The 26,939-nt window shown below is 36.2% G+C and overlaps 1 protein-coding gene across 1 annotated transcript in view; it reads right to left on the bottom strand.

Annotated features, from left to right (window-relative positions):
• The window catches only part of CADM2 (cell adhesion molecule 2), a 237,863-nt gene extending 211,601 nt beyond the window's left edge, over positions 1-26,262 (bottom strand). Inside the window, exons 1-2 of the mRNA XM_087418225.1 lie at positions 26,208-26,262; positions 22,225-22,374 (exon numbers count right to left, since the gene is read on the bottom strand). Of these exons, the coding sequence (XP_087274351.1) occupies positions 22,225-22,374; positions 26,208-26,262 (205 nt within the window). The remainder of the gene's footprint in view (positions 1-22,224; positions 22,375-26,207) is intronic.
• Positions 26,263-26,939: the final 677 nt, after the last annotated feature.

Raw genomic sequence — 26,939 nt, 5'->3', positions numbered from 1 at the left:
CAGAAAAAAACGAAGCAGAAACCGTTCTCATAGTAGCTACCTCTCACACATTTCAAATTTTAAAGTCAAGCTTTTTAAAAACTATCAAAATACATCTATCAAAACATTAATCACAAGTATATGAGGGGAAGAAAAAGGCAAACTCAACAAAACTAGTAGGGCTGTGGGCAGAGTAAAGTTTTTCCTTTTTTTTTGGCCATTGCAGGTTTGACGTCCTTCAAGAAGCTAAATACGTCTTTAATTTTGATTTCTGTCATCTCAGTGGGACCAAGAAGGCATCACACCCGTGATTTCAACATTCACACACATGCACCTGCATGTGCAAACATTCTCCCACATACACACTGTATGAGTATCCAATTAGTTCATTTTAATTGCTTGGCAAATATTGTTAGGTTTCAGCTGTGTCAGTTATGAGTTCTGTAACTATCAACAATTTACTTAACGTCTCTGGGCCTCTGTCTCCTCAGGTTGAGGAGATTGAATAAGATGTAACCCATGAAGACGCAACACTGTGTGTGATATACAGAAACCACCCAGTGAAGGTTAATTCCACTGCTATACAGCCAAGGACGACCTTCTCTTCCCCGAAGAGAAATGGAGAGAACTGAGGATGAAGTACTTAACCCTGGAAACCAGGCCACTATCGTAAGCATTCTGCTCCCCATGTGTCCAGTAGATTCATCACATTCTATCACCTCTGGGGATGTAACTACAAGCCAAACTCAAAAGATGGATCATAGGACTGAATAAGGAGTAAGTACTGATGAGCAAAAATATATCATTATTTCTAGAAAGATAGTTGCCCAACACAGAAAGATTAGAAGACTTTAGTATATCAAAATAACACAAACCCACAATATGAAATGTGATTAAGAAGTAGAAAGTGGATTTTTCTGTTTATGTCCCCAAATCCACCTCATTAGTTGACGACTTTTAACTTCTATATTATAAACTGTGTTTTACAGTTTTTTGGCTGTGCTATAGCCAATTTTCTTAAGGCCAGGTAATTAAAAACTCTAACCAATTAAAAGCTCCATGCAATCTTTGATTTGCATATAGGATAGTATTTGTTTTTAGCTTGCTTTTCCCAGATTTACAATTCTTAAGGACAGACAGCATGACATTTATGAACACTAAAAGACTTGTGAGTATGCAATAAGAATTTTTCTCAAAGTCAAATGGAAAAATGTAAGTAAATACTAGATCCGTGATTTTTTTCCTTTGCTTTAAGAAATCTTTGACACTCTTAGCAACTCTATTTTTGGACTTTTGTTTTCTTAATAAAGTAGAGATTTTATAGCTGGTTGGAGGTTAAATACTATAAAATTTCCCGGTAGAAATGTAGAGAGATTTCTTTATATGGTTAAATGTATTTGGAGAAAATACAGAACGGAAGCATTCACTATTCTTTCTAACCACTTATATTAAAATAAGCCTCAGGAAGACTTTCCTTGTGAAGCATTTCAAGTGAACCTCTCTAATCAATTGTCCCTTTAGCAGCCTCTCATTTGACTCCTACACAATAAAACAAAAGGAATCTCTAAAGTGATAAAACAGATTGAAAACAATTAAGCTTTCTATAAATAAAATAATCTGCTCCTTGCCTAATTTACTGAGAATCACTTGAATTTCTAAAGAAAATTTTATAATTTCTTGGAGAAATTTTTTGATACTAGAGAAAATATAGTATTTCCTTGGATCTACACAGCCCACTACACAGTGCAGGGTATATGCACTACTACATGCACCTGAAGAAGTAATAAAAATGCATATTTTATGAAATGTAGTAGAATTTAGGCAGCCATTATAATTTTCTACTGAGTCACCACCCACTATAACATTTGTAAGAGACTACGATTTCCACAAGCACTGCTGGAGGGCTATCAACTTTTTATGGTCATATATTTTCATATTATACTGTCCAAAAATGATTATTCATTTACTTAAATGTTCAATTTTATTCAATGAAAAGAATGATCTCAATGGAATCTACTGTGATTTACATAATACACTCGCTTTAAGGTCACTGAAAGAGGCAGTATTAATGGTGCTTTTCAGCGTCCTTGATGCAATTTCTAGCCTGCTTATGTGACCTTCCATTTGGGGGTCAATGTGGGTAACTTAGTGAAATTAGAATTTCCTGCATAATCTCTGGACCACGAAGAACTCAATAGCTCCTGACTACATTTATCTTGCAATCAGAATATAACAACGCTATCTGAATTCTTACTTCCACTTGATTTGTAATTGCAGTGATATTTCTTCAAAAATGATTGCTAATTTTCAAATTGAGGCCCAATTCTCCAAATGGGTTAAACAGAGCTCTCCATTTAACCAAAACAAAACTTTTAATATACATTTTGAGGTGGGTTAATAGTCTTTTTCATTAGGATAAAGGAGCGCACACTGAGAATATCTTTCTGCCATCTGAGTAATCAATGAACCGATATAGTTGTAAATCTTCCAGAAATTCCCTATGGTTCAATTCAAAGAAAATTGTTTATTTTTCTGTGCCCCCTATCCTTTATTTCCCCACTATCATTTGGTAACTGTAGGGGGAATCTTTTCAACTTGCAATTAAGAGAAAGAGGAAGCAGTTCACAATTTCTTTAACAATTTTTGCCTATTAAAAGTATCCCTATTATATGCATTTATGCTAATCATGAAAGAATAAGTGATACAAAAAATTGTTTGGAATTAAAAACTACCAAACCCCTACAATCAGGAAACCCATTCATTTCATTATCGTGATTTTAATGATTAAAATGTGAACATGAGATTTTTCATTATTTTAACAGAAGTATAGTGTAAAGTAATAATTAAGTCTAAGTGCATTTGTTCATTAAATAGTACAGTGGGCAGCTTTATACAAAAGTAGAGTTAGGCTTGCCAACAATTACACATATGCCATGATTAACTCATTGGTACTATATAATGCTCCAAGTAAAGTGATTGATAATATACTTGGGATATTTATAATTAATTAGTCATATCAGAATGAGGAGTTTTTTTTAATTACACTGAATTTCTATAAAAATATGCGATAATACTAAAGGTCAGTAATTATACTGTCTTGATACAACTACAAAAGTAATCTCTTAGCTATGTTATTTCACTTGCAAAGATATATTACTGGAATTGTGAAACATAGAAATTATTAATTAAAATAGTTAATACTCGAAATCATCTTGAGTACAATCCACATTTCTCATCAGTAACAAAAATGAATCTAAAAAGCATTATAGAATTGAGACTAAGCTTTAATACCTAACCTCTACTTCAAAGTATCTGCACAGAGTGACTTGAAAAAAGATAAAGTTCATTTAGAAAACGTTAATAAACCATATATTCCAAATCCTGCAGATAGTCCTTTTTAAGATTATTCAGTGAATATTTCTGTTCCTCTTTGTGCTTGTGTCTGCTTCCACCATTTTCACCCCTTCACTGTATATGGCCTGAGCAGCTGACCCCTACGGGACGCCTTTCCCCAGCACCTCTGTCCTCTGGCTGACAACTAGGTTCAGCCAGGGAAAGGCAATGGCCGGATACTGCAGGGTAGGAGAAGGGCAAGGTCGGATGTTCCTGTGGGCTCTGCTAGTGGCTGCATGTTTTGGTTACAGCTTAGGTCACATGCCATTTCAGGTTTAGGGACAGTAATATCTTCTCACACTGTCGGTCCCTGAGTCATTAGTCTTTTGTTGGTTCCCTAAAGCCTTCCCACACCATTGTAACAGGACCTTTACCAAACCCTCTTAACTTGAACCTTTTGAAGGTGCTGTGTGTTTTCTGCTGTGATCCAATTTACATATTCTCATGGTAATTTTACTATAAACGGTTCTCAGTTTTAAAATGTTCTCAAACACTCAAACCAAGTAGATTTCAGTTTATATTATACATGCATTCATGTTTGCAAATCATAATTTTCAATACAAATTACTCTTCCTTTCAAAAGTTTTCAAAAACATTCATTATTCTCCCTATTTTCAACTTAACCCTTCCTCATTACCTTCCTCTCCTCCTCCTCACGTCCCTATTTCTGTTTAGGGCACCACATTCACAGAGGTTTGAGACCTGAGTTATCCCTGACTCCTACCCATGCCTCCCCCTAAATTATACATTCAGCCAGTTCACCGCCAATATAAAGTCAAAGTTCTCAATGTCACTCAGAGTTGCCTTTTCTTTTCTTTTCCCACACCCTAGTTTTGGGTCCTAACTGCTTCTCAGGTGAATTACGTGGCCTTGTTCCGTGTGGGAAAGACTGCCACTCCACTCAGCAAGCAAATACCCAGGAGTGGAGGGGAGATCTGAGGGATCACAGCTGCTCTTTCCTCAGCTGGTCTTGCTGCTCACATTCAGGGACGATTTTAGGCACTTTCAAACTACTTAAACTTTACAATTAATTTACACCTTTGATGTCTTTAGATCTAACCCAAGAATTAAATGAGACTCTACCCTGCTTTCGTTCTTCCTTCCTGCCCCACTTGGAGCTCTAATTCCTCATGCACAGCTTAATGCTCCCCGTGCACAGGACCGTCCTGCCTCCTTCCCTCAGTCGCCTTTCACAGCTCACTCTTTGTACTCTGAGCCCATCTTGAGTTTTGTTGGAAAAACCCTCTGTCCGTTATCTTCCCCACATAAATTCACTCCAATCTTTCCGTCCTTAGCGCCCTTTTATTCCCTGTGAGAGGGCACTGTAATCTGTCTGTGAGCGTAGGCTGTGAGTGAGGCAGACTGCCTAGGATTATATCCTTACACCACCGCCCATATTTCAGACTTAACCAAGTTGCTGAACTTGTCTCTGCTTCAGTATTCTTACACGTAAATTGCACACAACAGTACCTCCATTGTGAGTACTATATGAGTTCACGCTTTTCAGGCACTCTCAGGCAAAGAGACTATCCACTATTTCCCCAGAATGTCCTATGTGGAAAAACCATGCCAGGAAAGGAGCACAGCAGCACAACGCAGAGAAAGCTTTCAGCGCTCTCTTAAACCGCAGTGACTTGCTCTGCCATCTTTTTAGGCCATCTCAAAATCCATCTCCTGTTTTGAGTTTTTCTAATCTCCCTAATTTGATATAATTTTTCTGCCTATGCTCTCACCACTCTCTAGCAGCTTGTTAGATTTTTCTTACAGAAGATACTCATATTATAATCACTATATATTTCTACCTTTACATATGTATATGTAGATCATAGGTATAGATAGACAGATACATTTCTCTATAAGATTGTCCACTTTTTCAGTTTGAGTGTTTTATGTATCCCTTCCTGCAACTACAGGTTAGCTTAAAATGGAGTATAATTGTACAATGCAGTTTAATAGCTCTTTTAAATCAAATGCCTACTATTTGATAGGCACTTTTCCAAGATTATTGGTACTCTTAACCACACCTCTGCAAAGTAGGCGTTTTCTTCACTTCATACACAACAGTGCTTCCCAAAGTGCCAGTCACAAACTGTTTATTACTGACCTGAAACAAGATAACTACAGAAGCTAAGAACAAATGCTTAGAAACTTTTATGGCAATTTGACGTTGTCATGACTTCTAAGTGTGTGATCTGTGTCAGAAAATTTGGTTTGTAGCTCAAGTTTTTTGTAGAAGTACACTGGCAAGCTACAATGGCAGGGACACATTTTGGAGGACTTGGATGAAGGGGCTAATGCAGACCATAAACCATTGTGCTGCTTCCTTCATCACCAAAGTCTCGCTACACAATAAAAAGATCAGGATTCTCAGAAATGTAGCAAAAATTGTGAATTACATTAAAGCTAATGCTTTAATGCAAGATTATTCTCTTTTTTATAGGATAATATAGAAGTTGCTGATAAATAACTTTACTGCATACTGAGGTACAAAAGCTATAGATGTGAAAACCTCTGTTGAGAATGTTTGAACACCAAAAAGCTCTTGTTTCTACAAGAAAAGAAAGCAATCTTTTCCCAAGTTTTAAATATGTAAGTTAGAGAGCAAGCCTTCCTTATTTATCTGATATGTTTGGTGTTTCAATGATCTTAATACTTCTTGCAAGGAAAGAAAGCAACATGTTTTGCAATGGCAGGTAAGATCAAGGAGCAAAGCAAAAGTTAGAAGCTTGGAGGAACAGAGTTTCTACAATTATTTATGACATGATCCATAATTTAAGTATAATTATCAGTAAAATATACGATGACCTTGACACTGCACATTTGCAAAAAGTTATCACAGATCATCTTATGATACTGATAGGACATTCTGAATTATATATTCCATCAAAAAAGATCCACATATAGAAATGCATGGATCCTGAATCAATTTCTTTCATCAAAAAATGTATTTAACTTTACTTTACAGGATAAATACTAGAAGTAGCTACTTCTGAAGGATTGAAGCTGAATTTTGAAAAATTTTGAGCAAAACTTTCCTCATTTTAGATAAAAGTTAAAAATGAATATCTTAAGATCGATGAAATTAGTTCAAAATTTTTTCTCCATTCCTGTCAACATAATTGTCTGAGATTTATTTCTCTACTATGACTGCTATTAATATAAGACATGGAAACAGTTTAGATTACACATTATTCCCAGCAAGAAATGCTGTAGTCAATACACAGAGATTAGATATATTAACAAGCAAGAAGCAAGCACATATGTCACATTAAAATTTAAATAATTGATATATATGATGTTCATTCAAAGTGTGCATGTAGGTTTTTAATATGAACAATTACTATTTATTTCATAACTTTTTGTTCTAGTTTTGATTGCAGAATAACAAAAAAATTACAAGTATAATATTCACACAAATTGTGACGGGTACATCCCAACTCCCCCGCATGCAACAGAAACAAGCAGCTCCCATCCTTTCCACCTCCTGGAGGAACGCCGGGTTAGCTAAGGGAAGACTAGGATTTAGAGAGGCTTTTGCTGTGTTCTCAGTGGCTCTTGTTCTCACTTTGTTTTCTTCACTGCCAGGAGGGAACTTAAATGGCATAAGAGTATGAAGTGCATGGCTCAGTCCCATAATAAGTTGGAGGTGTTCTTAGAAGTTTGCATAGATGCCTAGGGTAGATGTGAGGTTGATCTCCTGCCACTCCCATGGCCCTCTGGTGGAGGCCACAGCCCCAGTAGGGTCACTGAAGTCTGAACCTCCTCTCCCTGACCTTGCCATCTCCCTGGGAAAGAGGACAAAGTTTTCCTGCCTGGCTATACAGGATTTTGAGGGTGAACAAGACAGGAAAGGGCACCCTTGGGAGAGAGACCCTCATCTAACATACTTATAAGTGTGAAGAAACATGCTGTGTGCAGAGAACCACAAAAACTTTGATTTATTTTTTGGATGTAAATGAGAAAGTTCATAAGCATCAAAGGCAAAAAATGAGAATCAGAATGTTTGGAACTTGTAAATTGTGGGGAAAATATTAACCAACCTCTAGTTCTATCACTACATGCTTCTCAGAATTATTCTGTAGGCTCAATGTCAGAATATATGGAAAGCTGTTTTGTAAACTTATTTTTTTAAGGAAAAAAGTGTTTAAATGCATGATTCAAATGCTGTTTCCTCCTCATCTCCTTAACCTGCTGTTAGCAGTGGATTCCAGGGCTCATTCCTGGGACCACTTCTGTCTCGATCCTCTTGGTAATACTGTCCAGTCTGGTGACACATGCCTACTCTACGTTTAAGGTCTTTAACTTGAATCAGTCCCTGGATTCCAGACTCTTATACTCAATTGCCTATTATATAACCCCCTCTTGAATGTTTACGAAGCTCAAATGTGACGAGGCCAAATCCAAAACTTCCCCAAAATAGTCACCACCCCCACCCCTTGCAATCTTGCCCATCTCCTTTTCAAGTCCATTATTTCAGGTGTTCAAACAAAAAGACTTTAAGCCATTCATGATTCCTATTTCGCTTTTCTACCCCACATTCTTTCCATCAGCTGGTCAAAATGCTTTCAAAACATAGAATTTCACTTCTCATTACCTTCATTGCTATCTCTCTGGTCCAAACCAGCTTCATCTTTTGCCTGAATTATTGCATAGTCTGCTAACTGGTCTCTGCTTCCGATCCTCACCACACCTCCTAGTCTGTCCTCCCCATAACAGCCAGAGTGATACAGATAAAATGTTCATAAGATCACCTCACTCCTCTGCTCAACACCCTCCAATGGTTTCTCACCTTCATCAGAGAAAAAGCCAGAACCCTTCGATGGCGATAAGGCCTCACCTGCTCACACTCCTCAGGCTCCCACCTTTCCATCCTCATCCTTCTCTCCTCCCTCCCTCTGATCTGCACACACTGGCTGAGCTCTTCTTCAAACCTATCAGAGAGCTTCCACTTCAGGCTGCTCCTCTGCTTGGCTCACTGTCCTCACAGAGAGCCCCCTTCTAGCTCTTTATCCTCTTTTGGGTTTTTGTTTCAATGTCACTTTCTTAATGAGGCTTTCTCTCCTGCCTCATTTAAAATGGCACGTCCTCTCTCCCTTTACTTCATTTTTTTTTTCCACAGAATTCATCACCCTTGGACATACTATATATTTCCTTATTTATTTTACTTATGGTCAGCTCCCTCCAACTTGAATGTAAGTTGAATGAGGCCAGAGTTTTGCCTGTATTGTCCTTTGCTATAGCCAAAGTGCCTATAACAACTCCTGGTAAAAGGCAGCTCAGTGAGCGTTATTGAACGAATGACTGAATCTTAATTACTCTAAGACGCATGTGGTGTCAAACTGTAAAGACATAGTAATGAAATGAAACGTCCACTCACTATTTTGAATCTATAATCCTAGGATCCCTTAGAAACTGAGAATTATATTAATTTCCTCATGACACCTTCTCTGACATAAATAGATGGTAGTGGGTTAAAATAGTCAATTGTATGGCTACTCAAAATTAGACAACTTTGCTCCTGGTGTGAAAACTAGAAATTAATTTTGGTTGCCTGAGCACATCATCTAGCCTGATCAATTCCTTGCTTGAATACCTTTCAAACATATTCTTTCTCTCTACTTCCTTAGCTCTCTTTTTGGTTCAAGTAGGTCATCATCACGTCATGCCTTAGCTGCTAAAATCATGTTTATCTTTCTTTTACTTCTCTATATGCAAAGCCTCCCTTCTCACAGCTGTTCAAATACAGAACTTTTTTTCTTTCATTTCTCTAATTTTAAAAGAATTTGTACTGTAGCTGATGTGCTAAAGCAGGAAGACAAAAGTACAGCTTGTTGTTGTTGTTGTTAGCGCCAGTGGAGTGAATTTTTACTCCTAGAGACCCTGTGGACAGCAGAGCAGAACCCTGCCCTGTCTTTTGGCACCATCCTCTCACCTTCTGGCACTGTATCAGACAATACTCTGCTACTATTGATGGGGTTTTCATGGCCAGTTTTTTCGGTAGTGGGTGGCCAGGTCCTTCTTCCTAGTCTGTCTTGATCTGGAAGCTACACTGAAACCTGTCCACCGTGGGGGACCCTGCTGGTATTTGAAATCCCAGTGGCACAGCTTTCAGCATCCCAGCCACACACAGCTGCCACAGTGTGACAACCCACAGACAGGTGGTGTGGTTCCCTGACTGGAAATGAACCTGGGCCATGGTGGTGAGAGCCCCAAATCTTAATCACTAGATCATGAGGGCTGGCTAGAGTAGAGCTGTGGCTACTGAGGGCAAAAGAACAGTTGTTTTTGGACAATACAGGGTAGTCCAATGAGAATCCCCAAAGACGTTCAAAACACTGTTCGAACTAGTAAAAAAAAAAAAGTATTTAGTGAGAGGTAATAAACAAAATAGAAACGTGCATTTTGACCTGCTAGATATCCAGTCAACATATAGAAAGGGACAAAGAAATCAGTTAAAGTAGCGGCCAGGATCGGGGCACCAGGACTGGCCTTCCTTCTCGTTTGCCACCCTTGGTCACGTGGACTCAGCGACAGCTCTGAGGTGGGAGAGTCTCAACATCTCTTTATGAAGATCTCACACCGCAAGAGCTCACCATCCCTCAACGGGAAAGAAGAGAGGCAGGAAGGGGAGGGAGAGAACTCGCCTTCACCTCCTAAGTTCTCTCGCCCTAACTCAGGTCCTTTCCCCCAGAGCCTTTACAGGATCAACTCAGCCTCCAAATTAGAAACCTTCATTGTATATTCACCTTCAACATAGTTAGAGCACCTAGGAAACTGGGGGGCTAAATATATAAATAAATATATAAATAAAGGCCCGTTTCAGGTATTTACCCTTTCATAGTCACTCTCAGTCTAAAGGGTGTATTTAAGATCTCAACTTCTTCTTAGATAGAATCTGCTTAAGACTGCAATGGTAGACTTTTGTTTTGCTGTTTATTTTGTTTGATGTTGCAGCATTGATTTTCCAACATTTCAAAAATCTCGAAACAAACTCTAAGAGGAGTTTCAGCCTGCAAACCCAGACATAGCAGCAAGTGCTCCCTCACAACCAGGGCCTCAAGAGGCATACAGGCTGGAACTGAGACCGACTTACACACAGTCGTCCCTCCATATCTGTGGAGGATTGGTCCCAGGACCCCCTGGATACCAATATCCAAGGATGCTCAAGTCCCTTATATAAAGTAGATTTGCATCCTATGCACATCCTCCCACATACTTTAAATCATCTCTAAATTACATATAATACCTGATACAATGTAAATCCTATGTAAATAGTTGTTATACTGTATTGTTTAAGGAATAATGACAAGAAAAAAAAAATCTGCACATGTTCAGTATAGATGCAACCATCATAGGTCTTTCAATTGAGTTGGTTGAATCCGCAATGCCAAACCACAGATATGGAGGGCAGACTATAATTGGTCAAGGTTGTTCACGAATCAAGCACAATTCCATGGTGGAACTGGAATTCAAATGCAGCTGCCCTGGCTACCAAGCCTATAAACTTCCACCAACCAATTCATCTATAATGTTTGCAAAAGTTCATGCGGTAGGATTTTAAGTTACTAAGAAATAAGTGACTAAATACGGGTGATCATCTCTACAGGAGAACATACTTACTGGTCCTTAAAAGATATTTTTATCACAATTCACTATTTAGGAAATAGCCCCTTCAATCTCATGGCATGCAACTTTCAGCATTAAAAGAAAGGTGGGCTATATGTTTTTGAAGGGGCTTTGAAAGTCCAAACACAATACGTTATGTCTAGATTCGAACTACTACCATTCTTTCTAAAATGTGAAAGTGAGTATTACAGAACATGCAGACCAGTCACTCAGCATTTCCCCTCCACATTTTCCGTTTGTACTTGAGTCTATTCACTAATCTCAATATAAATAGGCGTCAAACCAGGAGACTTAATTCTTACAAACACCCACACTTTGGTACTAAAATAACGCTGCCTCCTACATTTCACAGTGGTGCAAAATGCTCATTCACTGTTGTTTCTAAGGATCACTCACAAGAGCCTGCTGAGACTAAAGAAATAATAAATTTAGAAAAGTAGAGTACTGGTACTAATTTATAGCTCTTCACACTCACACATTACAAAACAATACATTAAAAATATTTATTCAGGAAAAGGTATTTCTAAATTGTATTATTTTGTTTGAATAGTGGAGAAATGTTACCTGAAGAAGCATGGGGGAGGAAAAACACTCAGTATTTATAAATATGAGAAATATCCAAAATACTTGAAGAAAACCAAGCAAATAAATTGAAAATTAGATCATATTCATTAACATTTTTAAGCAAAACAAATTCATAATTTAATAGTTTTTAAATTAATTGCCATTAATGAATGACTGTGTTTTTATTTCTACCCTTTGGTACTTAGACCAATGTTTCCAAGTGTACTTACAAAAACAACTCCTTGGGATTAAAGAACACAGCTCTACTCATTAGGGGTATCTAAGTAATAATATTTGAAATAGAGGTTTCTTATTCATTTTGTATTTCACATTAAAGTTATTTTCATAAAAACTTATTCTGTCAGGAGAGAAGAACACTCTGCATAGATTCTATACACTGAGACTACTGAATGGGACCTTCACTGAATGTAGAAGCTGTCAATCATAGTGATTGCCTGGCTCAGTGGCCACACACCCCTAGTTATGCCCCAAAGCACAGTGGAGGCACCTGGTATAAGCTGAACCAATCCATTTCTCTCTCCTGGGATTTTGAAACTAGAACGGAGAAATGCAGTGGAGTCTAAGTTTTTGAGGAGAATAACATTTATGTCAGTGTTCTAGGGTTAAGTTTTCATCAGCCTCAAACTCGAAAAAATTAGCACCATTTCTACAACATAGAGTCACCGTAAGTGGGGACATCACTCTCTCAAAATCTGGTGTAAATTATTAAGAAAAACACAGAATGAGCTAAAACACCAAAATTTAAATAGTAAAACTTTAAACACTATGTTTTATCTAAAATCAAATTATATTGGTATGAATCAAAATTATGTAATTAAAAATCAAACTAAATTTATACATTATGGACAGTAGTTTTTGATACTGTTAAGATTTTCTTACACTCATCAAGGAACTTTAATGATAATGATAATTTTGAAACTTAATTTCAAAATGTTAGAATATCTTAAATTCTCCATGGTCTCTGTGCTGATCCCAATTAAAAGGCTATTCGGCATAGAGACTATATCAGTATGTCACCCAGAAATCAGGTCCCTGTGCAGTACACTGTTACCTTTCATATTTGACAAATGGTATATAATAGTTTAGCTATAATTGTTTCTATAAAGAAATTCATTTCATCAAAAAAGTATGTTTTCAGTCATGCATATTTTCAAGTCAAATTATTTTTTCCTAGGTTCATGGAGGATATATTTATCAATTATTTGGGCATTTTGTATCCTCTACAGTGAGGCTTATTATGCAACAAGTAGAATTACAGTTACCTACCTGTAGAATGCTTGACCCAATACTTTTCCCCTATATCCTCCATCATTCCTATATATAGGTGATATATGACAACTTGCTATTTGAAGGCAAAATCGACGTTTTACTTATTTTAGTAGTCCCAATGCTCAGCATAATTCCTGGTAACATAGCAATATTTCACAAATATTCACAGAATTGAACCGAAATTGTGACTTGGAAATCCTTTAAATATCCAATATGCTTAGATGTTTATAGATTAAGGATACTTAGTGAAGCTTGCTTTCTTTAATAACTATTAATTCCCAAAATTGAGGATCTGAAACATCACAAAAGATATTGAGGCATTTCCCCAGAATCTGTTTGGTCATTATTTGCATTTTTTGTAATTGTTTTGGGAGATGGAAACAGATGACACAATGTGGTTACTATCCATCTAGGCTGACTCTAGCTATCACCCCACTTCTACTGCCATCACTATAGAAAGTGGCATTCCCCAGATGGTTTAAGAGCCTTCCAATAATTGCTCACTCTGTATGTTTTACCAACATACAAACATACTTATAAAATATATGCCCAGAAACATACATGATTAGAAGATAAAGGAAATCTAATTTCAATCAGGATGAGCTTTCTTTTAAGTAGCTCTCTTCAACATGGAATGGACTTGTCAAAAATCAGTGAGCTAAAATAACTGCAAACAACACAGTGCCTATTAATTACAGAGTAGATGGTCAGCAAATATTTATTGAATGAATAATTAAATAAATACATAAGTTAATCATCAGATAGTAGAATAAAATATTTCAGAGTTGTAGAAATAATTTTTCTCTTTGTTGGGTTTTGCTAAAAAATGTTGTTGAACAGCAATGTGCAATAAGTAGGAGGTTAATTTAGGAGGTTGGTCATTTTCACAGAGGCACCATGACTTGACTTACTTGTGATAAATTTCACTTTTATTTTTAAATAATAACAAAAAAAGTATTGCAAAAAGTAGAAATATTAGTGAATGTAGTAAAATTAGTGAAATAGTGAATATCAAGTATGGAAATTATGCTGAATTCTAAAATGTCCAAAAATTAAAATTTGCTGAAATAATTCAGCACATACATGTGGCTTTGAATGTCCAAGTTCCAATCTTGATGCTGTTACAGCTTAACCTACCATATAACCAATAACATGTATAGTATATATGATTATCTTTATGTTTTCCCCCAAGTTGCTGGACTTAAACCACACTAGCATAAAGAGATAAAGGTAGTAATTATATAATGTACAACTGAAGATTTTGCTTATGCTTAATAAGAATTTCCAATAATGGCCTTATCAGTAGCAGATTATGTGAAAGCCAATTATTTCTTTAAGGAATCTATTAGCACACAGCTTAACATATATATTAAATTTGAGGAATAGAACACTGAAAAAATTAATATGTTTTGGAAAAGTACTGCATTGTTGCAAATTACCTCTCCCAAAAAGAAGCAATCCAGTTGTAGGTAGTTGTGAACATAGAATGATACAAGGTTTTCAATGGAAATTATCTTCACTTAAAATTGGGTAGGGAGAAATATCTGTTTACTCATGGTAAGATGTGCTGGTTATTGTCTGCTTATCTTTCCAGATGTATTCTCCTCCCTTCTCTTTGACCTGAGAGAGAAAACTATCCAGGATCCCTTCACCTATGCTTTCCATTTGGGCTCAGCTCATGGAAGGCATTGACAAATGATCAGAGGCGGGAGGAAAGAGAAGTCAATTTACACATTTCCGCATCCCTCTCCTTCCCAACCAATCACAGCAGCTAACCAGAAGCCTTCTCCCACAACTGTAGCTTTAGCTCCCTCAGTCACCCTTTCAACAGTTTCCTGCTGTTGCTAGCTCCTGGATGCTGCATCATCTTGGCTAGTTCTCTTTATTATGTCTGTACATCTGTAAATAGTGTGTTCATTCTTCAGTAACTCAAGTGAATCACTTATTTCCTAATGGGAACGTGATTCATACTCATTTAATATGTATTCATTTGCTAGGAAATCTGCTAATACAGATGAAATTATTGTGGTATGATGGGGTTGAAATATGAGATAAGATGTATTCAGGAGATCTATCATTGAGAAGGTGACTTTGGATCTAAAAGAAGTGATAATTTCCACAGGAGAAGTAAAAAACAAAAAATCCAAAAAGCAATAAAATAAAGTCCGTAGCAGAATGACCTAGCACGAAGTGATTAGGCTAAGAAAACTCAGGTCTCATCATGGTTTTGTCTTTTACCACTCAAGTTATTTGAATCTGCAAACCTCAGTTACTTCACATATAAAATGGGAATGTCTACTGTCAGGGTTGTGAATCCAATGAGAAAAGGTAAACATGTGGAAAGTTATTTAAAAATTGCAGAGTATTGTGTAACTGCAAGTTATCATCATTAACTTCATGTCTTTATTGTAACTTAGACATGATATCTGAATTTTTTTAAGAAAGCACAAAGAAGAGTATTATTGGCTGCTTTAATACTAGCTTTACTGAGTCAATCTTTAATATTTTACAGCCTGTCACACTGATTGAACCCAGCTGTGGGGATGCACACTGTCAGGTGGCATTGGTGGGCAGGAGAACCTGTACCTTCATTTCAGGTTCATCTCATTTTTCTTCTCTTTATCGCTCCTTGTTCTGGGCACTTTATTCATGTTCTTTCCCTCCCATTGTCCCCAGTATTAATGTAAAATTAGCAGCAGAATAATTGGATAATTAACACCAGCAATTTTTGGCTATGCTCTTAATAAAATTTTATTTTCATTCCTTCAGGAATGGAATTTCCTCCAGGAAATTTTTGGGAATCACTGAAACATAATTCAAAAAAGCAAAACTACTATGAAGAGAAATATCACAAAAAAGTAACGTATTTTACATTTTTATAGAGAGACAAATACAAGCACACAGAGAGATGTCTGTTGAATGTGTACACTATGCGCTCCTGGAGATGTTTGTCCAAAGTATTTTTGTCAATAATAGGAAGGAACTGAAGTGTTCTTCCCTGAACATTAAGTGATCAAATTGTACTACTTCAATTGTTTTTTCCCCACACCTGCAGAGAAACAGACGCAATGATCTAATTGAGTTTTTAATTTCTATCGCCACATACAACACAGCATTCATGGGTGTTTCAACAAACTCTACCCCCTACTCTCTCTGTCTCCCTATACTTGCTCTATTCCAAATGCTTACCTACTATTTATAACAGATGTAAGATTTGTGAAAAAAGAAAAAGAAGAGGGCCATAACTAGTGAATGTTGCCTCAGCTACATCTGTTCTAGGTCCCTCTGACCCACAAGAACCTGTAAATTTTCCTCTTAATTTTTATGTTCTCTTTAGATTTGCAGGTTCTTAAGTGTTATAGAAAAAGGCTTCTGTATGCATTTCCATGCAGAAATGAAATCAAATTGTAATTGAATATCTACTTCATAAGTTAATAATTTCTGGTTTTCGGGTGCACACAAAGTAGATAGGGAAATTGTTAAAAATGCAGTTCTGATCCAACCACCAGAACATCTGATTTGGTGAGGTGTCAATGAACCCCTTTTATTACTCTGCTAGTTGGTGTTAGAGGAAAGATCAGAAGTCAGATCTGACTCTTTGTCCCTTATGCTACAATATCCCCATTAAAGCTGTGCAATATAAATAGCAAAATTTCATTTATTTAATATTCGATACATGTTTTTATGATGATCTAGGGTTTTCTCAGTTGGAAAATCTAAGCCAAGGCTGGCATTGGACAAGGTCTATTATGGCACCTACAGAGCCAATCAGCATCTAGAACTATGCTTTCCAAAATAGTAACCACTGGCTACACATGGCTATTGAGTACTTGAAATATGGCTAGCCTGACTGAGAAACTAAATTTTTAATTCTATTTAATTATAATTGACATAAATATCTGCATGTGGCTGCTAGCTACAGAATTGTTCAACACGGATATAGAACGTCATCATCATCATGGAAAATTCTATTGGACAGTCCTGACTACATGTAGCGCTCTGTCTTACTTCATGTGTGTCTTCAACAGTTTGAAAGGAACTGCTGCTCTTTAACTAAAAGGCAGCTGCCAAGATCAATGGCAGAGGCCACTGGGTTGTACTAAAGTGACCTGGTGCCCAGACAACTTTGTCTCAGGGGCATTCTGGTTAAAACTAACACAGAGGCGACAACTGGATTCAAATCCCTTCATTACGAGTCATTAGCTGAATGTCTGTGGACAAATTTCCTCCAGTGTTTGATCCTCAATTTCTCTGTTTGTAAATGGGGTAAGCTACTGATCACATTATATGTGCTCAAGGTAGCAAAAGCCCAAATTTGCTGTCCTCTTCTTTATTTCTCCTGAATGAAAAATATTACAATATTAGTTTCACTTTAGCCAATTCTCCCCAGACACCTATCATCCTTGTGAAGAGATTCCTGAATACTCACATTTAACCCCCCTGACAAAAACTTGTAGGAAAAGAGGTTCAGCTTAATTCTCCTTTAGCTGATTATCAACTGCTCGTTCATTGCATGCTTTTCTTTAGCTAACAATTCCAAGTAAACAAGAAAGGCTTTTCCAATTCTAACTGGACCAATGGGCTGCCATCCTGAGATCTTTGTTCAACCTTCACAGTCTCCAGGTAGCAGGAAAGGCTACTGAGGCCTCTCTGAGCTCATAGTGGCAGCAGCAATGTTAATGAGAAACATTGGTTCTGTTCTTCTGGGCAGCTTTCTCTCCTTCCTTCCTTCCTCTCCGCCCCCCTCCTTCTTTCCCTCCTTCTCTATAACCTAGGTCAGTACAGAAATCTAAGTTTAGGAATACAGAACTCTTGTGAAAACTGACTTGCTTAACCCAAAGCTTCTCAACCTCAGCTGCATTTTATACTCATTTCAGACGCAATTAAAACGCTGTGATACTGCACACCCTTGAAGGATTCTGTTTGGAAAGCTCCCAAGAACTGGCAACATAATCTGAGACAGAAATAAGAATAGTGCTGTGGATAAAACCTTAGCTACCTGTAGAAGCTGGTGCAATCAATGACACAGACAACCCACTTGTTTTCTCTATTGTTCTCCTGAGCAGTTATCACTTGCGCAACACGTACAGGTTTCTCTAGTCATGCTAACCCATGCTTAGCTGGGTTAGCATGTTTGTTGTAGCACAATGTAGCATGTTTGTTGGCTCGAGGTAAGCCTTAAGGATTGAGGAGGGCTAGGCAGGTAAATGCAGACAAAAAGACAGTGTGGGAAAAACTGTGATACGGAATCTTCAAAAAACGCTTTCGTTTTCAAACCCTTGCATTTGACGGACATCCCTGTCAAGGATCCCTTCCACTATAGCATCACACAAGAACCCAAGCAATGACTTGTGAGGGAATAGACATGTTAGATTGTCGCTCATGAAAGGGGTTCTTTATTCAATACTTTTCATTATTCTGTTGCAACTGACAATTATAACCACAATAGAGTTAGAAAAAGTCTAATATCAAAAACAGAAACCTGCTATACTACACGCACACACGCATACACACACACACACACACACACACACACACACTGGCTTTTTTCAACATAACTCTAAACTATTATAGCAATTGGGAAAGGAAAAATGAAATAAAGCAAATGCATACTTCAGTAATTCACATGATCAGATGTATTTGATATTTTGTAAAGATGCAGAAATATATTGCTAAATATCCCAAATATAACATGATGGGTTTTTGTCACCATAATTCTTCCTCAGAAAATAAGAGTTTCCTTATTTCCAATTCTTTGCAAACTTCATATTACAAATTGCTATTTTCTACAGGAAAGATGCACTAGCTTGAAATACCCTGAATCAATTCTAGTTTTAGACGTTCTACAGAGGATAACTTATGGAATCACTAAAAAAGGAAGCAAAGACATTTGATATAGATTTTGTTTTTCTGCCTGAGGATTTGACCTCACAATTGTAGATGTCACTGTAAACATGACTCTCCAAGATCTCCTTAAAAAGCGGTGCAGTAAGTTGTTACATAGTAGAGATCATTGTTATCCTCCTGCAGGATTAATGTATAACAAAAAATTGTTCTAATGTTATAAAAATTTACAGTTGTTGCTTAAGACAAATTTCTCATTGATAGTATCTTACAATTTCAAAAAAGTGCTGCTAAGCAAGATTATTTAATCAATGCAGGGGTGGAAAAAAGCAATATTTCTAAATTAACATATGTTTTTATTTTAGTTTAAATATGTACATACAAACAAATTGATAAATTAAATAGTATAACTCTATGTTTAATTATTCCATGAACATTCCTAAAAGTCTTTTTTTCCCCAGAATATTTTCTTTTGCATTATATCATTGGGGAAATGAGAGATTTCCTTAAAATTGGAGTCACCTTATATGTGGGCATAAATGTTTTAAATGTTTATTTACAAATACTTGTAATCAATTAATAGTAAAAGCAAAAAGAGGTTTTTAAATTTCTGTGGTGGCTTTTTGCTTATGCATTTAATTTTTTTAACTAATAGAACTTCATTCTTTGAAAAGCAACACAGATCACATGATTTAAAACAACAACGACAACAAATTCCTCCAACAATGAAGGAGAGAAGAAAAGTCAACGATAGAACATTTTTTTAGGAGATATGCCTTCTCTACTCCAAAAGCATTAGGAAATTGAAGATCAAAACATAAAGCTTACATAATATTAGCATGATAAAATTTAGGTATATTTGTGTTAGAAACCAGTGAAATCAAAAGAAGTCTTCAAACTTCATTTTCTACTCTACAACTTTCACTGCCATCAAATATCGTTTATGTGGGTTCTATTTGGGAAATTTTAAAGCAATTAATTCATAAAATTAGCATTTTACTCTTGAATAATATCCTTTCTTTAAAAAGGCTTAAAAATATTACATTAGATATTCCTTAGTTATTTCTCAAAGTGCAAAGCGATACTTTACAGTCTCATAATGTATGTTTAACAATTTCTATGGTGGGATAAAAAAGCCCTTATCACAAGTATTAAATAATCAATAATATTAATAAGGATTAAAATTACATTAATAAGCTATAATGAATGTTTAGCAGATGAAAGTTTTAAAATCCATTTTCAGACTCTAAAATATTCTCGAAGTACAAAAAAAGAAATCTCTGTGACTGGAAGTCTTGTTAAACGTGGATGATTACACATCAAACAATCAAATCAAAACAATCAAAACAATCATAACATAAGTATGGAATCACAATATTGGCTTTAAGTCTGGCCAATATTTGAGTTACATTATTGGCTTTAAGTCTCACACAAATGTGAGATTTTAACCCTTTCCTCCCATACGCTCCTATGAAAGTGTGGCCATTAGTGATATCTGTTCTACTTGTCTCCTACACAGCAAAATAAAACAGTGTAAATGAAAGCTCTTTCCAAATAATAAAGTTCAACAGAAATGCCAGCATTCCAACCCTCTGTGATAGTTAATTTTATGTGTCAACTAATTAGGCCACGACCCAGGTATTTGGTCAAACACCAGTCTGGATGTTGCTGTGAAGGTATTTTTAGATGAGATTACATTTAAATCAGTAGACTTTGAGTAAAGCAGATTACCCTGCATAATGTGGGTGGGCTTCATTCAATCAATTAAGAGAGAATCATCCCAAGGGCCATGCCAGTGGCATAGCGGTTAAGTTCCCGAGTTCCGCTTCAGCGGCCTGAAGTTTGCAGGTTCGGATCCTGGGTGCAGACCTACTCACTGCTCATCAAGCCATGCTGAGGCGGTGTCCCACACAGAAGAGCTACAACTCTACAACTATGATATACAACTATGTATTGGGACTTTGGAGAGAAAAAAGAAGAAGAGGAAGATTGGCAACAGATGTTAGCGCAGGGCCAATCTTCCTCAAAAAAATAAATAAATAAAGTATATCTATTAAAAAAAAAGAGAGAGAAAGAGAATCATCCTTAAGAGAAAAAGACTGAAGTCCCCTGAAGAAGAAGGGATTCTGCCTCCAGATTGCCTTCAGACTTTAGCTGCAATACAGGCTCTTCCCTGGGTCTCCAGTCTGCTGGTCTGCCCTGCAGATTTCAGACTTGCCAGCCTCCACATTCACTTGAGTGAATTTCTTAAAGTCTCTCTCTTAATATCCATCTATCATCTATATATCAGTTATCTCTCTCGCGCGAGAGAGAGGGGAGAAATTTTGTCCCCCACCAACATACTCTACGATATATTTTGTTCATGAGTTTGTTCATTGCCTGTCTTCCCTACTATACTGCATGGCCTATGGGGCAGGGATTTTATCTGTCTGTTTTCTAACTCTAATGCCTTGTACAAAGTAACTCTCAAAAAACTTTGTCAAATCAATGAATTAGATTTTTAATCAATACTTCATCATATATTAAAGTTTAAAATACACTAAAGATTTAATGTTAAATATAGAGTACATCAAAGAGGAAAAACTATAATAATGCACAAAATACAGTGAATTCATATTTTAGGTGGAAGGGGCATATTTATTGGACTACTTTGACTACACTTTAATTATTAAAATGGAGCTGATTTCAAATTATCTTACTATTATCCATATAGATTCATAGGAAATCCAGATATTAGGATCATGCTGAATAGCTAATATAAAAATAGATATTTATATCCTATATAATTTAAACTAAAGCAACAGCTCCATATTTTTATTACAGTTCATGAACTCACTTCCCCCCCCAATGTTTATAACAATGGATGAAAGCTTAGAAATTCACTGTACATTTTTAGTTGTTTGCTTGAGTTATATAATATGAATTGCCTTACTTCTCTAAAAAAGTTAAATCAAAATCGCTCATCCAATTAGAAAGCTCAGTAACTCAATGACGTCCAACTCAACTCGAAGTAAATACAGCTTCTTATTTAATTTCAGTTTATTTTAGAAACATGGAGTTATTCTAACTTATTATGGGTATCATTTCTGCAATACTCACTTTCAAACCCAATTCATGAGAATAAAATTGCAAAACTTTCCAAAATCAAATAGCATCTTCTAAACATATTAAACTAAGTTTAATAAAATATCATATTACCAGGAGTGAGGAAAAAATATTCAATCCATACACAAGGCAGCTATGAGAAAGAAAGAATATGGTATCTGGAGAGAAGATGATTGTTCAGAGAAGGCATAAAACTATTTTTGAAACAGAATTAGAACTGTTTATTTTATTAAAAAGTTGACATAGGTTATTTTAGTGTTTATGACTTGCAAACTAAAGTATTTAATATTTAACATGTTTAAATACAAGCAGCAGCAGTTTGGTAATCAAAAAGAGTAATTTGAATCATCTCAGAAAAATAAATTCATTATAATTAGGATATTTCAGAATATGATTAAAACATTTAAAAGAAAATGTATTCACCTTTCTTGTCATCAAAGTACAGTGTCTGTTGAGCTGGATTTGACCACTGGAGGGAGGTGTTATCATTTTGATCAACCCTGCAGGTCAAAATTGCAGTTCCGCCTTCCACGACCGTTACATTCTGTGTTAGTGGAAACTGCCCTTGGCTGCCTAAAGGGGGATTAAAGAAAATGTTGATTAAATGAAAGTTATAAAATGATTAACTTTCCAAGAGCTACACTAGACTTAACTTCTCACTCCAAATAAAATTAAACCAATCAAACAACAGCAGCAAAACTATATACTACAAAAAGACAGAAAAATAATTGAAAATCCTTAATTGGAGGAAACAGTTTCAACATACCATTAGGACTCCTTGATACTCCCTGACATGTTCCAGAAAACCTTCATTTATTCCTAGGCACACATAAAGATTTACATTCAAATAGCAACAAGATTATCATTAGTTTCCCTTGGCCTTGCATTAATTATATGGTGCTAGACCTGGTTATCTTTGAAGATAAGGCACTGGAATAATTTGGGATGAATTGAATCCTCTACAGCAGCAGAGGAAACACATAAAATATTTCCCTGATAGCTTTTATCATCTTGAATAAAGTCTACGAAATATGGATACTAGAACTTTAGATTCAATTTCTGATAAAAGAAATAAAAAAGAATCCTATTTGACCAGGGTTTCTTGCAGATGTAGCTGTTTTTAGAAATACAAAATGTGTTGGAGAAAACAATGTAAGTATTCTTCAAAAAGTGTTCACCTTGTAGAATATCCACCAAAACCTTAAAGTGATTACGCTAACCCAGGAGACAGAGAGAATATCCTTCTTTACTCCTTCCTATAGTTTCCTGATTTTCTCCAATGAATATATATTTCTTTTATGTCAAGAAAAAACATTTTTAAATGACCCTTGTCAATTTGGATATTATTAGAATGTAATCAAGTTTTCTATCTTCCTAAGTATCATACTAATTTATTAAAGTAATTCATGTAATAACTTTACTTAATAAGAGCACTTCCAATAGTTAAAACAAAATTCATGCACACAGAAATATAATGCATAAATTTCACCTAAGCAAGATGATCTGGAGATGAGCTCTGCCAAGTCTGGTAACAATTATCAACATAGGTAAAAAATGACTTTCTAGAGCCAGGTTAAAATACTATTATGTGAGCAAGATAGTTCATTAAGTCAAGGATAATTTACATATGCAAGAACATTATGATGACTTAATCACACCCATGAAATATATTTCCCTTTTCTTCTTTAGTTTTGTAATGATTCTATCATTACTACAAGCACCACTTGAGGTTATACGGGAGCTATTGGCATAAAGAATCTTATTACCAAGAAGCCTGTTGATTGGCACCATAAGAGACAGAAGAGCCTGAAGGGGAAAATTTCCTTCCAGACCTAAATGACACAAGCACAGAGGTTCATGACAACGTTATATAATTAAGCCTATCAAGTCTAAAAATCTGATACCAGTAGCTTTGTCTCCTCAATGCCAACCTCTTAGAGTCACTATGGCAACTCCCCAGTATATCTCCCTATAATCTTTAGGGTGGAGTTTTTAAATTGAGGTTAGGAGATGTCTGGAATAAATTCTTTGATAGTTGACTTGAAAGTCAACAGGAGCCAGAGTGGGATGTGTTTTGCCTTCAGCTCAGAGGTGACCTCTAGCAGGGAAACATGGAGAACTATCAATCTTGTAAAGTGAGGTGAGGCAAAAAACCACATCAGAGAAAACATGAGCTACAACAGAAAGAAGGAATAATTACCAGAGATATGGGATTAACAGCTCATAAATACAAAGCTCAGAACAATACTAAGATACTTTGCTCGGTTTCCCAGGTATTGAAGTAATGCATAATTTGAGCAATCTGGGGGAGGAGGGGATTTTTAAGTAATAAAAAGCACAGAACTGTTAATAAATATACATAGTTCATTCCAGATGACAATTTGACTATCAACAGGTACATAAATAATACTGTCTGCTTCTTTGAAGAAGTGGAAAAAGAGCAGTGATGCTTGCAACAATTTCATCCACCACATTTGCAACATAATTTTCAAAACATCTCCATAAGAAAATATTATCCTTCTCATTTCACAGATGGGTAAACTGACACTGGGAGGTTAAGTGATTTTTCCATGGTGAAACAAAGTCAATGAACCATTCGGAGTTTGTTCTGCAATTTCAAAATTTTATTCTTATTTTTCCACAAAGGCTGCTGGGTCACAGTAACTTTATCACTATTTGTTTAAATGTGAATTAGACAACAATGAAAAACAATGAGTAACTCTTTTAACAACGAAACTTTAAATTGCATATCTAGCTGAACTATGTCCTCATAAATTTCAGTTATAACATCGACATCATATAAGAGAGGATGTCAATATTAACTGCCCTTAAATATCCTATCCTATTCAGAACTTACTTTCCGTAATTATGTTGATCTTTTCTTACTGGCCTATAGAAGAAAGAAACTAATATTTGTTAGGGTCTTCTACATCCCAAGTACTCTATATACACTAACACACCTACACCTTGTCCTTCCAGGCAGGAGATGAGGATAGCTTCCCTCCGTCTTCTCCCCACATGGATTCTGAATTTAAAATATGATGATTTCAATTCCCTAGGACCTGTGGCATAAAATCCCTGCAGTCAAATAATTTGGTTTTTCCCTATAGAGAGCAAACTCATGTGGAGAATTTACTAATCCTAGATACCCTTAGGATATGTGGTTTCCAAAATCAATTTGAAAGCCAGTGTTGTAGGCAGTCAAACTTCTTCTCAAAGCTTTGAATTGCCTTTTACTTCTGGTTATAACCTGGAGAGAGCATCAACTTAGCTGCTACTTTTCTCTTTTAACTCCTGGTGGCTCAAGGTTATCATTTAATTCAATCTCAGAGAGTCTTTCCAAAGAAATTACTAGTTTTCCCAATTAGCAAATTTGTATGCTACCAAATTAAGGATTCATCCTCAATGCATCCATCAAAGAAATATTTTGGAGGACCTACTACATGTCTTGCCTTGTGCGAATCAACATCTGAAAGATGCAGAGAGGAAGAGAAACTTGCTAAGGAGACTGCAAAGTAATCAGAAAATAGGAGAGAGTATGATGGCAAGGGAGAAGGTGGTTCTGATGTGGTATAGTATGGATTTCGAAAATGCATTGGTCATATCATTTATTTAAAAATGATCCTTCCTCTGGCTAAACTCATCACCCTCCTTGATTGCAGAGGAGTCATTCTACTCAAACAAGTTTATGATGAAATTTAAAGAAAATAAAAATTTCAATTTGGAATCTTAGAAGTTGGTTATTTTTCCAGGCAACCTATGTCCATCATTTTCCTCCTCCTCTTCTTGTGTTTACTTCCTTTTATTATTTGTAAAAATAGCAGTCTCCCTTACTTGTTTCTAAGCTAATTAAAAGTCAGGAAATGAGAACATCTTACTTATCTTCAAATCAGCTATGTTGCTTAACATTCTGTATTTTGGATTGGGGCTCTTACTAGGTGCTCATTGCAAAAATGAAGCATCTTCTTAGAACAGTGACTGGCATTTGTAGGGGAAATTGTAACAGCAGAATGACCAGAGTAACTCAAGTCTGCTGCATTTGTTCATAGCCAAAATGGAGGGGCAGAAGTAGAGATTAATTCTTCACCAAGAAAAAAAATATGGAAAAATTAAATTGTGAGAGCCTAAAGATATATTAGTTTATTGTCTTAAGATTTTTTTTTAAATTCTACTTGAAATACATGGGGAGTGTGTGTAAGAAGATATAACAGATGGTGATCTAGAACAGACATATCTGGCACCATTGTTAGCCCCCAAAATGGGACATGAAAAGACAGAACTGTGCTAAATTTATACCCCAGAAGGGGAAAGAAAACATAGAATACAACTTTTCTTGAATATTAAATATAATAACCCTACCTAAGCCCTCTTAGGTAGATAGACTTCTGTGATTGAAAGTATTTTACCTTCCTTTCCTGGTCCAACTTCCCATGCATCAACAACCGTTTTAAGTAGGACCATTCCTACGTTATCTCATCCCTCAACATTATTAAGCCAGTGGTAAATATATGAAAAGCCGGCCAGCCTTAACTGAGCATTCACGATGTGCTAAGCATGATGCTAAGTGCATTTCCTTTATCAATGATTTAATCCTCACGCCAATTTTGTCATTGTCTCCACTTTGACATGCAACCAATGCAAAGAGACCTAAAATAACGTGCCCACAGTCACATCACTGGGAAGTGTAGCAGCCGGGTTTGAACTCTTGCACTCTGTCTTCAGACCTCAAGTGCTTAACCACAGAGCTGCTCTGAAAATAAAGTGAACTTAACTCTGACTGAATAACTGTTATAAAAGAAGCACACAGTTTGCAGTCAGACATTTCAAAGGTGCATTTCGACCTTTTACATCTATTTTTAAGAAGTAAAGAAACATTTTAAATGCAAGGAAAAGCAGTGATGTGCTAGAGCCAGCACACACCAGCTACTGAGAGTCAACTGAGTACAACTCCTCTCACTTCGTGCTCAGTGAGGTACGGTGGGAGCTTGAAATTGACCACAGTGGGAGTATTTTCACCACCGAAATTGGCAAACACCTCCAGTCGATGTTTTTCTCCACAGAGCCAGTTAAACATTTATAGCCCACCACTGAAAAAGCCCCTCTTGATGCCTCTTGTTAAGGCTGTTGCTTACATTTTT

Source organism: Ceratotherium simum, chromosome 27, assembly GCF_057802395.1.
Source record: "Ceratotherium simum simum isolate JZ-2026a chromosome 27, ASM5780239v1, whole genome shotgun sequence".
In the NCBI taxonomy this organism is placed as follows: Eukaryota; Metazoa; Chordata; class Mammalia; order Perissodactyla; family Rhinocerotidae; genus Ceratotherium; species Ceratotherium simum.
The sequence above is the reverse complement of the archived record's forward strand: the minus strand, read 5'-3'. Positions and strand labels throughout refer to the sequence as shown.